The 14,132-nt window shown below is 45.9% G+C and overlaps 1 protein-coding gene across 1 annotated transcript in view; it reads left to right on the plus strand.

The window, feature by feature from the left end:
* Afap1l1 (actin filament associated protein 1 like 1) overlaps positions 1-11,701 on the plus strand; it is a 59,935-nt gene extending 48,234 nt beyond the window's left edge. Inside the window, exons 14-19 of the mRNA XM_034518693.2 lie at positions 239-311; positions 1,856-1,967; positions 5,020-5,184; positions 5,862-6,040; positions 7,775-7,903; positions 10,638-11,701. Coding sequence (XP_034374584.1) covers positions 239-311; positions 1,856-1,967; positions 5,020-5,184; positions 5,862-6,040; positions 7,775-7,903; positions 10,638-10,661 — 682 coding nt within the window. The 3' untranslated portion in view covers positions 10,662-11,701. The remainder of the gene's footprint in view (positions 1-238; positions 312-1,855; positions 1,968-5,019; positions 5,185-5,861; positions 6,041-7,774; positions 7,904-10,637) is intronic.
* The last annotated feature ends 2,431 nt before the right edge of the window (positions 11,702-14,132 follow it).

Genomic DNA, 14,132 nt, shown 5'->3' on the forward strand with positions numbered 1-14,132 from the left:
GGGACGCATATCCTGCTGTTTGCCATCCTGGAGCTTGTCTTCTGACTTACAAAGGATGCTGGGAATGAGCCACCTGTGGTCAGGCTTGTGGTACCCACACATGCCTATGCAGTCCTTATTAGCACGTGACCTTGCGGTCTACATTAAAAACGGCTGCCAGCTTCAAGTGAGAGAAGTCAGGAAGGCAGCGTAAGAGCCACAAACTGTCACCAAGATAATTGAACTTTTCGTATTCTAGGTATGCACAGTCCTGCCAGGATCAGTGGCCTGAGCCTCGCATCTACGATGAGGTGCCTTATGAAAAGGTGCAGGTACGGTCCACAGCTTAGTGAAGTGGCAAAGGCCGTCTTTCCGTTTCTTCTTGCCCCTTCACGGCCCACTTTATCCTTTGCTTCAGAGAAACTGCCTTCACTAAGCCTGCCTGCTCTCAACAGCCTGGCCTGTGCCTTCTCCTGGGGAAGAGCTAGAAGACGGGCGGAGTGCAACCAGACACGAGTGGGTGGGTGACATCTAGAGGGAGAACACAGCACACTGTGAGCCGGGACCCTGGACTAGATGATACTCTGCATTCTCCTCTCCACGATCTCCCGTTTCTAGAAACATTACCAGCCTGCCCTTGTGTTCCTAGGGTCTTTCTTGGATGCAACTTGAAGATTTTTGCTCAGTTGCAGAGAAGCTTGTTGCTGCATGGCTTTAGCGCTTCAGACACAAAGGCTGGAAGCCGGTTAGACTTAAGCTTTTCTTCTCAGACCCTGCTTCCCACTTTCTGGCTCCATCCTTCCCAGGAGTATTTTGAGAACAAAATGAAATGATCTGTATTGAATAGAAGGCAATTAGCACAGCACCCAGACAGCGGAACGTTCTGTACAGAGATAGCAATGCTGTCCAGAATACAATGTTAGATGACAGTAATGTATCACACCAGGCTCCCAGCATGTTGGCTGGACTTGGAGCGTGAGAAATACTCTTAAGGCACAACTGTGCAGCCCGTTCAATAAGTTGTATCACCTATTGGCTCTCTCATCCATGGCATATGGATCAGAGTCCATCTCCTCTTCCTCCCCCTCCTCCTCCTTCTCCTCCCTCTCCTCCTCCTCTTCTTCCCCCCTCCTCCTCCTTCTACTCCTCCTCTTCCTCCCCCTCCTCTTCTTCTTTCCCCCTCCTCCTCCTCTTCCTCCCCCTCCTCCTTCTCCTCTTCCTCTTTCTCCTCTTCCTCCTCCTCCTTTTCCTCCCACTCCTCCTCCCTCTCCTCCTCTTCCTCCTCCTCTTCCTCCTCCCCCTCTTCCTCCTCCTCCTTTTCTGAGAGAGGACTGCATTAGCAATTCAGAAAATAGAAGCACGCTTTCAAATGATGTGGGGACAAAATGCCTATAATAATGGTCACCCACAGTTTCCTGAGCCCTCTAATTTGTCCTCTCGATAAGTCTCCAGCTTAAGGTTGCCTTTTTTTTTTTTTTTTTAACTCTTCTGCTCTGGCTGGTTTTTGTTAGCTGTTTATTCATTTATTTATTTTTAAGATTTATTTATTTATTATGTATACAGCATTCTGCCAGAAGAGGGCACCAGATCTCATTATAGATGGTTGTGAGCCACCATGTGGTTGCTGGGAATTGAACTCAGGACCACCCGAAGAGCAGACTGTGCTCTTAACCTCTGAGCCATCTCTCCAGCCTTTTACCTCCCACAGAAAGGTCTGAGGTTTGAAGGACACTCCTACTGAAGTGTGTAAACTAAAGTGCTGTACAAATCTATATGTCTAAGGTCAGGCTCTCAGAGATGCTGGGCAGAAGCTCCCTGCCTGAATGGGTTGAACCCTACCTGCACTTAACTTTCTTCCTCTGTGCTCCTTGCCCAGGATGAGGAGTCCCAGCGCCCCACAGGGGCTCAGGTGAAGCGCCACGCGTCCTCCTGCAGTGAGAAGTCCCATCGTGGGGACCCACAGGTCAAAGTCAAGCGCCATGCCTCCAGTGAGTTCTGTGGCCGTTTCCTGGTGAAGGGAGGTAGAGTAGAATATTGCAGAGGTCTCAAGACCTGATTTTCCCAGGAGTAAGGGATCAAAATGAGCGAGTAGTGTGGTAAGCGTGCCAGCATGCTCTGCCATAAGGAAAACAATGGGGCTGGGCAATGTGGGATCGCTTGCCAGGTGTGGTATTTCTAAGCAACAGAAACAAAAAGAAAGTAACACAAGCAGTGTGGTAGAAGGCAGGTGAACAGGGGAGGAAGGTTTGCAGAGGTGAAGTGCTTGTGTCCTGACTGCAGAGGTAGACCCTGCGTGGCTTCCCCAGGAGACACTATGTGGCATTTACTAATGATTCAAAAAACCATAAATTAAACTTCATGTAAATTTTGGGGGATTTTGTTTGTTTGTTTGTTTTTGTATTTTTGAGATAGGGTATACCTGTATAGCCCTAGCAGTCCTGGAACTCAGAGAGATCCCCCTGCCTCTGCCTCCCTGAGTGCTGGGATTAAAGTTGTATGCCACTACCACCCAGTGTGTGAATTCTTAATATTAGCTGCTAATTTAAATGGTTTTTTAGACTACATGAGTATTATCTGTCTAACAGTTGAGTGTTTAAATCTGTATATACATATACAAGTATATATATATAAGAGTATGTGTATGTGTGTGTGTGTGTGTGTGGAGAGAGAGAGAGAGAGAGAGAGAGAGAGAGAGAGAGAGAGAGAGAGAGAACACTAAGCCTGTCCTTTCTCCTGTCTAGTTCTCTCAGAATGAAGGATGCACGGTGTTGTTGAGAAGCTTCTTGAAGGCACTAGATGGACGGGGCTTTATAAAAGCCCATTTTAAAGTAGAAAATTGTTTGTGTAATTGGCATGCCACGGTTCCCAGGGCTCAGGAGGCAGACACAGGGGAATCACTGCAAGTTCCAGGCTGGCCTTACCGGTGTGAATACAAAGGCCGGCGAGTGCTGCTGGTGAGACACTGTCAGCACTCAGGAGGCAGAGGCAGACAGACCTGAGTCCAAGGCAGCCTGCTCTACATAGTTAATTCTGGGACAGCCAGAGAAACATCGTGAGACCCTGTCTCACTCAAAGAAACAAACATAAAAATCAGTGGATAAGCAAAACAGAACGGAAGGTTCTGAAGTCAACTTGTGAGAGTAAAGAAATCACTGATCCTGGGCTCAAAAGATTTCTCAGTGGTCAAGAGCACTACCTGGCCGGGCGGTGGTGGCGCACGCCTTTAATCCCAGCACTTGGGAGGCAGAGGCAGGCGGATTTCTGAGTTCGAGGCCAGCCTGGTCTACAGAGTGAGTTCCAGGACAGCCAGGGATACACAGAGGAAACCCTGTCTCGAAAAACCAAAAAAAAAAAAAAAAAGCACTGAGTTCAGTTCCCAGCAACCACATGGTGACTCACAACCATCTGTAATGGGATCTGACACCCTCTTCTGGTGTATGTCTGGAGATAGCTACAGTGTATTCATATACATGAAATAAATAAGTAAATCTTTTTTTTTAAAAAAATCACTTCTCAGAGGAGGGAGTGAGGATTAAAGGAAAACAGAAACAATTAGACAACATTATAGTATGGCCCCAGCAAATGCTGAGGCAGGTTTAATTTTTTTCTAGGCCTGTTTTTTATCATTCTAGGTACATGCAAAGAATATGGCCAGTTCTAAGACATAAAGTAGTCAAGGAACAAACAAGGCTTAAACAAAGGTCCCGTGGTCACTGTTTCTAGGGGTTTATCAAGATGATCAAGATACAAGGAACACATTCCTCAGTTGTATTTTCCCTGAGCTTACTTCCTGGTCCTAGCCCAGTGTCAAATATTCTTGCCAATTTCCTAGAAATGGCACCAAAAGCTCTCCACAAATCACAAAATATCAACAAAAAAAAAAAATGTAAAAAGCATACACCTGTTTTTCAAATCAAATCTCTCCCTGAAGCCCAGACTGTAAGAGCTGTGGAAACGGTGCTGGTCTGCCTGAGGGCCAGTGGTGTCTCTGTCTCCATCCTAGGGGCCTGAAGGCCATCGCTGAAGTCACAGGGTTGGGGGCGGGGACTAGAAACCACATGGAAACCCCTGGTATAGTCCAGTGACATCCTGAAGCACAGGAGGAAAGCTGTCCTGGTCCTCAGTCTGCTGTCACAAAACATCTAACCTAGATGACCTTTTTAAAACCAGCAGTTTGTTTGTCCTAGCTCTGGAAGGCAAGTTGGCAGGCCTAATGTCTGTAAGGGCCACACAGTAGTGCATAAACAGCTATCTTGCTCTCTTATGAGGCCACTGACATCACGGATTCTGTGACTTCATCAGCTAGAGGAAGGTTAAATGGTAAATTCAAGTAGTAAGAGCCTAGTGTGCTGCATACTCGTGGATCAAGCACGTTTCTATGCAGCTGCTTGCTGTCCGCCATTGTGTTCGTCCTACAATACACCCCTGGGACTCTCGCGCTCTCTCTCTTCCTGCACTTCCACAGCAACGCAATGAGCATCCGCTGACACTGGCCTAGGTCTGATCTCTGTTATAATTGGGTATCTCCCTTTATCATAGATACTGACCTACCCAAGTCACACTGTTTACAAAGCGAGATGGGTTACACATCACTAAATCTGCTTTATATGATACTACTATCATTATTTTCTAACATGTACTAAGCACTCCTCATGTGCCGGGTACTATGTTAGGTACTTTTCCTTGATTACCACATTTCAACCTTACTGTATCCTGGAGGCTAAATGTTATCAGTATCTTTATTTGTGCATAAGGACACTGAGATTTTGGGGAAAGGCACAAAAGCACCCCAGTCATTTCTGTCTGACGTCACACACCCAGTGGAGGGAATGCAAACTCGATCTGCCCGGTTCCAAGTCCCTGTGTGTGGTACCTCCCTGTTGCTCCCTGTTTTCCCAAGAGATTCATGCTAAGTACACTTGAATGAATAGACCGAATACCCATATTATATATGAAGTGGAGGTAAGAGGCAAGCTAACACCACATAGGTCACCAAAGGTCAGACCTGAGGACCTCTCTCGCTTTCCTGTATCTCTGTAGGTGCCAATCAATACAAGTACGGCAAGAACCGGGCAGAGGAGGATGCCCGAAGGTACCTGGTAGAAAAAGAGAGGCTGGAGAAAGAGAAGGAGACGATTCGCACAGAACTGACGGCCCTGCGACAGGAGAAGAAAGAGCTGAAGGAAGCCATTCGGAACAACCCAGGTACCTGCCGAGGTGTTGCCTGGAGGGCACGATGGCTCATTCAGCCTGAGCACTTCCCCTGGTACAGTAAGGGGAGGCCTCTTACACAGATTTCCTGGTTTCCGCACAAGGTCCTCCTGGAAAACCTGGTTGTGGAAAGCTCCATACTGTGACTCTAGTACACAAGTAATAGAAACCCAAATCACAGCGGCATGGAGGCAGATGTGCAAACTGAGAGATCAGGTGTAGTGAAGTACAGGGAACCATGGTTCCATTCTTTTCCCCTCTGTGGTGACATAGTGGCTGCACAGTACAAGCCTACAAGCCTTCATCCAGCCCTTTTATCACCAGCAAAGGGGGTGTCTCTTCCCAGTGGCCACCACCAAAACCTCGGGATTCTCTCCATTTGAACCAACTCTTAAACCAATCACTGTGATTATGGACCAGGCCTGAGCTACATGGAACCAACCCACTCAAAGCATAGGGAGGGAGAGGGCAAGGGTGGTTTTGCGGTGGAGTGTTAGGGTACTGTTTCCTGAAGATGGAGGCTGGGCAGATAAAGATCACACCACAGTGTGGTTGGTGATACACCTCAAAGTCCATCTTTTAACTGGACCCTAGTGCTGGAAAAACCCTCCTGGAGAGACAGATGGGGCCTGCAGCCCCGCAGACTTTCTCATCCGTGTCTCTGGACTCAGGAGCAAAGTTGAAGGCCTTGGAAGAGGCTGTGGCCACTCTGGAAGCTCAGTGTCGTGCCAAGGAAGAGCAAAGGATCGACCTGGAGCTCAAGCTGGTGGCTGTGAAGGAGCGCTTGCAGCAGTCCCTGGCCGGGGGACCAGCCCTTGGTCTGTCTGTGAGCAGCAAGAACAAGAGCCAAGTGAGTCCGGAGCCTCCTCATGGGGAGCCACCCTGAGTCCCTCACACAGCACACACAACACACACACACACACATGTATGTTCCCAGTCCCAGTTCTGACACTCAAAAGTATCACCAGAAAATGCCAGATGTCCCAGGGAGGGTAGGATTACCCCACTAGGAAGCATTGCTACAAATTGCCAATGGTCGTATCCATTTTTCATCTTCATAGCCCTGAATGGAGTGCGGATGGGGAATGTGTGTCCACCCTTATCTGTATGCTCTCTGCATCCTCTGGTTTTATTAAGAATTGAGGGATGGGGGTGTGGTGCATAAAGTACATGCACTGCCATGTATGAGACTCTAGGTTAGATCACCAGCACCAGAAGCAACCCACAGGAGTTAGACTGTTTATCACATGAGCCTCTTAGAGTCTGGATGAGAGGAGTACGCCAAGTGTTTGCTGGATGATTAGATGCCCTCCCTGCTCTCAGACAACAACCCTGACTTGTCTGATAAGTTTGAGCTTCCACTGGGAGCTGTGCTCCAAGCAACTCTCTGTGGGCAGACGACACCCCATGATCTGAAGCCACCCAACTCTTCTTCTCTTTGGGGGGCAGTGTTAGCCTCACTTTACAGATGGAGAACCTGATTCTCAGAGGGCTAGGGAAGCATCGAGAGCCCATCCCTTCATCCCAGCTGCTGCTTCTCAGCAGCACACTCGGTGCTCCCTCTCCCCCCCCCCCCCCCCCGCCACCTTTGATCCTTTTGATGCCCTTTGGAAACAGAAAAAAAAAAAAAAGACTGAGTCTTTCCTAAATGTTCTTGCAGGGTTGCCTCAGTTAGGGCACTACTGCTGTGATGAAACACTATGACCAAAAAGCAATTTGGGGAGGAAAGGGTTTATGTGGCTTACTGTTTATCATAGAAGGAAGCCAGGACAAAAACTCAGAAAGGTCCTGGAGGCAGGAGCTGATGCAGAGGCCATGGAGGGGTGCTGCTTACTGGCTTGCTCCCCAAAGCCTGCTTTCTTATAGAATCTAGGGTCCCCAGCCTAGGTGTGGTACCACCCACAATGGCCCTCTCCCATCAATCACTAATTTAAAAAATGCCCTACATGATTGGCTGCAGTCCCATCTTACAGAGGCATTTTCTCAACTGAGGCTCCTCCACTCAGAAGCTTGTGTTAAGTTGACATAAAAGTAGACAGCACACAAACTTACAGAAGAAGAATATTAAGCAATTATCTGGAAGATTTAACAGTGATGACAGTGTAGACAATAAGACAAAACTCCCAGTAGAAGTTAGGTCATATATGTGGAGCTCTGTGTTTAATACATGAAGCTATGTTTTGGCACTAGCAGTACCCCCAAAAGGAAACAGTACAGCTACGGGATTCAAACCCCAGCTCTCATAGTAAGCAATCACATGACCTTGCACAGAACCTTGACCTTCCTGATTTTATCTATAAAATGGGGTGATTAGTAAAGAGTATCTATTTCACAGGCTCATGGGAAACCCCACTCATATAATGCCTTCTTCATGCCTGCCTGATACATAGAGAGGCCTCTGTGATTCTGTTTGTTACTGTCTTTACTCCAGAGTCTCCAGCATCTGCCCCCAGTTCAGTGCTGGCATGTCTGCCTAGTGCTTTCTAATTTAAAGTTTGATTATCCTTCTAAATGTAGGTTGGGTGTAAATAACCACCACTGTCTCTCACCTACTTAGTGGTTTTGTCTTGTTTGCCATTAACAGGAAACTGCAAATAAACCCCAAAGCAATGTCCCAGAGCAGTCTCTCCCTGTCAACTGTGTTTCTGAGCTGAGAAAGAGGAGTCCATCCATTGTAACCTCCAACCAAGGAAGGGTGCTACAGAAGGCCAAGGTAAACCAAGAGCTCAGCTAATGGCAAGACACAGATCTGGATCCTTTTATACAGGACCTGTCCCCAAACCCAGACCCCCATCCCCACCTGGGGAGAAAGGCCGAGAACTTCTGGGATAGCCTCACCCTTCACTAACACAGTTCTACCAAGTTGTCATCTGAGCCGAACAGCATTTTGAGATAGTAAGGGGACAAGAATGGGAGTAGTGGACCTGCCCTAAGGCTAAGCTAGGAGGCAACACATGAACAGAGACTCAGGGCTCACTTTTTGAAGCTGGTCCTCAACCTCTCCTGTGTAATTCTTGGGGATAGACGTTAAGAACATTTGGGGCTTTAGGAAGGGATGTGTATTAGGAAACATTGCAACACATGTCTCAAGATATGAATAACTCTATAGTAGGCTGTAAGAATACACACACCATAGAGTAGAAAACTCCTACATCAGGCCAGATCAGGTTTTGCCACCAAATAAGTTTGTGCCAAAGCACCTAGAAAATATGCCTGTTTCATTGTTTTCTGAATTTCAGAAGACACAGGTTAGATGGTGTGGAACTAAAAAACAAAAAACAAAAATAAGTGTTCAACATTTGGACACCTTGTCATATGCTGCGATTCTAGCACCTGAATGAGCCAGACAGATCATGATTTCTAGACCAGCCTGCACTATAGAGGACAGCAGGCTCAGCCAGTGTGCTCAGTAAGCCTCAGTGGAAGCTAACCAGACATCGTGGGTACTTTGATCTAGAAGTACTCAACCTAAGAGATGTGGAGAATGTGGTGGATAGCCCTAGCCTCTTGTTGTCATGGTAATTCCACTCCTGGGAGGGGCTGCGAAGGAGGAGTGAATCTTGTAAACCTTCTGTCCAATCAAATTTGTTAAATAAAGGCTACAGCCAGTGATTGGGCAGTGGAAGAGGAGTGGGAGGAGCCAGAGGCAGGGAAAGAGGATAAGACCAGGAGAGCCATTGGAGTGAGAGGAGTTGGCAGTTGGTGGAAGGAGAGAAGACGAAGGAGACCTTGACCAAGGAAACCGCAAGTTGTTAAGAGCTCTCATAGCCGGGGAATAGTGTAGTTTAATGGTAAATCTGCCCAATCTAGGCATGCAGCATTCATTTGATACTTATTGACTTGTGTCTTTATTCTATGGACTCCCTATGGGCAGGAGATTTACCGCAACAGAGACCAATGGGGTTTCTCTACTTTAAGATGAAAACCTACAGCTGGGCGTGGTGGCACACACCTTAAATCCCAGCACTTGGGAGGCAGAGGCAGGTGGACCTCCGAGTTGGAGGACAGCCTGATCTACAGAATGAGTTCCAGGAGTAAGAAACCCAAACCCTTGTGGACTCGGGAAGATACTACCTCACATGCACCCATAAATGAAATCTATGACACCTAGTCAGAGTAAGGACTCTGAAGTGAAATAAGGCAGAGAAAGGTGAGAAAAGGTAACAGGTGACTCAAACAGTTATTTTAACCATTGATAGCAATGCTTTTGCAGTGGGTCACACACAAGCAGAGAGCTCAGTCCAGTGCAAGGGGACCAGATGAGATTGGAGGGAAGGGTAATCCACAAAGAGAAAAGTATATGCCAAGTCGCTTGTTTGTGGACAATCAGGCAGAAGGCTAAGCACTAAGAGTGAGACCCAAGAAGGACCGGCCATGCCAGAGGGAGCAGCCAAGCCCAGGAGCCAGCAAACTTCTGAGAGGGACAAAGACAATTACTAACTCAGGAAGAGTAAGGCTGCCTCCCAGTAAAACTTCACTTCCAAGCACTGAGGTTTCAATTCTGTGCCACTTTCACTTGTCACAAAATAGTTATTCTTTTGGTATTGTTTCCAAGTGCTTAGAAATGTGACCAAACATCCTTAGCTGATAGTTTGTTAAATTATGAAAGCAGACAAGCCAGACTGAGTCTGCAGGCTATGGCCAACTCCTCATCTATAAACTTCAGACCATGGAGGAACTGTGGATTGTAACATACTGGGCAGATTGGAACAGACTTTTGGGTTTGTTTATTTGTTTTATTTTCTGTGGTTTTGTTGTTGTTTGGTTGGTTGGTGTTTGTTTGTTTGTTTGTTTCAAGACAGGGCTTCTCTATGTATCCCTGGCTGTCCTGGAACTTGCTCTGTAGACCAGGCTAGCCTCAAACTCAAGATCTACCTGCCTCTGCCTCCCAAGTGCTGGGATTAAAGGTATTTGCCACTACTGCTCAGCTTGAGCAGACTTTTATAAATACCAACTACATTTTTCAAAGGCCATTTTGGGATTTAGTGGGAGGGCTCAGAGGTTAAGAACAATTGATCTTGCAGAGGACCCAGGTTCAATTTCCAGCACCTACATGGATGCTTACAAACCATCTGTACCTACAGTCCCAGGGGATCTGATGCCTCTCTTCTGATCTCCATAGATACCAGGCACACACATGGTTCGCAGACAGACATGCAAGCAAAACACTCATACACATTAAATAAATAAATCAATAAAAAATAAATAAAAAGACCATCCTGGTTAGGTGTGTAATCCCAGCACTTTAGAGGCTGAAGCAGGAGGATCACCAAGAGTTTTAGGCCAGCCTAATCTGTATAATGAAACCTTGTCACCGCCACACAAAAGCTATCCTCACTGCTGAAATGGGGAAAGGGACTGATTTGGCCAAGGGGGCTACTCAGAGTGTTCCAACCTACAATCTCACTAGAACCCTCAACAAACTGATTTTTCTCTCTGTGCTTTAGGAATGGGAAATGAAGAAGACCTAGAAAGGGTGAGAATTCCATCCTGAAGCAGTATCAGCTTGTCCATCTAAGGAGGAAATGCTTTCTTCGCAAAGACATCAGGAAAAGACTGGGGCACCCAAAAGACCAGCTTGACTGTCTGCATGATTTTAGGGATTGTGGGAAGGGCGAAGTAGAAGCATCCTTCTGGCTTTACAAAGGGTGGAGTTGAGAGTGTCGGGGGACAGAAGCATCCACAGTTGTAAAGTTTTTATTAGGTATCTTTGCCTTCTGATGCAATGAAAACACATACGGCATTCCATCCTTTCCTTGGCATCCCAGTCCCACTCCTTAAAGCAAAGGAAGCCCAAGTTGAAGTGCTGCTAGTGGTGTGATTAAAAAGAAAACCACTCCATCACCACTTAGGCAGGCTAATTCCTATTGGGCAGTACAGGTAACCCTGGGCAGGGTTAATGGACTGGAAAATCAATATATCCCTGCCTGCACAACAGTGAACAAAAGCTATTGAGAATGCAAAAATCCCACAGTTATCTGTTTTAGAGTCAGGCAGACTACAGCTGCTAGAACCTTCCAGGTTTGAGCATTTTTTTAAAATCAGATTATCTGAGAATTCAGAGGGTAAAGAGAGCTGATCAGCTGGCACATTTTAAGCACAGTGGCGGAAGTATGGATTTCTAATGCCAGCCATGCCGCAGGCATTGGAGGGCGGAGTCCTTTGCTTTCAGTCAAGTGCTTACCTACTTAATGTGACACCGCAGCTCCTGGGACTGTGGTTGGAAGACTAAGTCTCTGGCCTGAGGAAGTCTTCATCTTGTACTAGGAGGCCCACAAGCCTGTTTACTACTTTATCTGCTACAAAGTGGGACTATTAAGGAAAACCAACAGGATGGTGGCTCATGTCTGCCACAGGGTGCTAAAGCCTTTTCCAAACACTTGAGATTTCTATAGGACCTCAAGTCCTAGGCAACCTCTTCTCTATGCCACTCATGACTGTCTCAACACTGGGCTTTTGGGTCTGTTTTAACATACTCATCTCCAATAAAGATGAACCTGTTCAACTCTGAGAGGTCAGAGGGTAGCTGGCACTTGTTGGGGAGGAGGAAGTTATGTGCCTCAAAATAACCAGTGGATGGGTTTGCTAGTCTTGATATGTTACCCACCTAAGATTTACCATACTTCATCCTCACTGAAATCTTACCAGCCTTTGCTGTGCTGAAGACTACAGCAGGAAAATCACCTCAGCAGTCCCGTCATCCGTAGGGCATACACATTAGGGGTCATGGTCCTGGGTCCAGATTGGGCTGTCTGCTGCTAACTGAGAATAACCCCTCTGGTTTTCATTGTAAGAATGGGCTGTGATTGTACTCATCCCAAGACTCCTGGTGGGTATTTAATGAGATAATTTGGAAGCATCTTCTTTCTAGACTGTTTAAAGTTGGAAATGCTCAAGTCACAAGTGGATTTTAATATCAGCTAGAGGAGAAAGGTGTGACTCAAAAACCTTTGTTCTTTCTGTAAAGGAAAAAAATGATTTAAATCATTTAGACTATTTAGTAACAGCTACCAAAAGACATCCAATCCAAAGGGAGGGTTTTCATTCCAAATCCAACTTCTGTGTCTTCAGTGAAGACTTAGGTTCCAGTGCTTTTTAAAAGATGTATATTCTGCAGTGGTGCCCACCAGTGTGCCTTAAGTATCTGTCACATTCTTTCTTAGGCAGTTACTTTAGGGATAAATGCCTTTCCCAAAAGAAAGAGGGGCCCTGCATCATTAATCATTAACATGAGAACATGCCACCTGCCTGCCGTAAGCCTGTATCACCTGAGGCCCATGTTCAGAGCACACTTAGTGTTTGCCTTCTGGAAAATGTTTCTCCCTAATCATTTTTGGACAGGAGGTTTTGCATTGTACTCTTGTGTTTTAAATAGTTGCAGCCAGAATCCAGCAATATGGCTCAGGATGTAAGGGGGCTTGCTACCAAGCCTGAGAACCTGAGCTTGATCCTCAGAACCCACATAATAAAAGGTTGGAGAGAACAGATTCTCATAAGCTGCCCTCAGACCTGCACACTGGCACTTGTACCCACCTCTACCTATCTTTGTACCTATAGACATACAAAATAAAAAGTAATAAATTTTAAAATAGTAGCCAGCCCTGGTATGAATTACCTAAGCATTATACCTATACTTTAACATTCTGTGAGACCAGTTAAGATAACTTTTTTTTTTGTAGTTCAGTGTGATTCTAGAACCCTTATTACTTAAATCAAAATTTGTATACTTCCATTCAGAAGCATACTTACACATAATAAATATATGAATAAAAGCCAAATTCAAAGTCAGGCTGGTCTACATAGTAAATTTTAGGCCAACCAGGGCTACACAGACCGTCTCAAACCCCACATATGCAAACATATGTATGTACATATACATAAATGGATGCATGTAAGTACTTGCTCTAAGCTGTGCCGCTAAAAGAGCTATAAGCACAGCCACTAAAGCAAACACCAGCTCCTCTACTCGCTTACTAAAGTGCCTTTGTGGTTTTCAGACTACAGGCCACAGGCCTGAAGGGAACATAAGTTTCGGCCTTCCCAAGTCTGAAGTGTCACATTCCTAGGGTCAGTCATCTCACTGGGGAACCTTACACAGGCTCATGAATTGGTCAGTGCCTCAAGTTTCTCATCTGGAAGAGTTCACGATCCCCACCTAACTGCATTTCATATAGAGCACCACAAGAGGCCGATGATAGTGTGTGAGCTGGCACATCTCAGCTGGACCTTAGACTGTGTCTGTCTCCATGGAATCCCAACAGCAGAGGACAAAGTGACCAAGTTGCTATGGTAAAGTAATCTTTATTAGCTTAGACATAGCTCACTAGCTACAGTGAGGATTCAGAATGCTGAAGGAGCATGTCCCATTCCTGTTGAAAAAATTAAACACTAGTTCCTTTTCACATTCAGCAAAATCCCCTAATTTTCTTTTTTCTAAAAGAACGGTCACATTAATCCCAGCACTTGAGAGGCAGAGAGAGATAGGAAGATCTCTGAGTTTGAGGCCAGCCAGGACCGCACAGGGAAACCTTGTTGCAGGAAAAAAATAAAAAGTAGCTCTGGCTGGACTAGAATTTAATGTGTAGACCTGGCTGGCTTCAAACTGACAAGAGATCTAGTGCTGGGATTACAGTCATGCAACACCACACCAAGCAGAACCCTAAAATGTACCTACATCTTGGGCTGGTGAGATGGCTCAGGAGGTAAAAGGTGCTTGCCACCAAGCCTAATGACCTGCATTCAATCCCCAGAACCCACATAGTTTAAAGGTAAAAGTGACTACTGCAAATGGTCCTGTGACTACATGCATTCCTTGGTATAGCCATATATACATATACAAAGGTAGTTTAAACAAATAAAAATTCCAATTTAAAAAAAAAAAAACATGAGTTCAGTTATCCTGAGAAAGTATAAACACTAAGACTGACAAGAGATGATTTAAG

Source organism: Arvicanthis niloticus, chromosome 14 (genome assembly GCF_011762505.2).
Source record: "Arvicanthis niloticus isolate mArvNil1 chromosome 14, mArvNil1.pat.X, whole genome shotgun sequence".
Taxonomy (NCBI): domain Eukaryota; kingdom Metazoa; phylum Chordata; class Mammalia; order Rodentia; family Muridae; genus Arvicanthis; species Arvicanthis niloticus.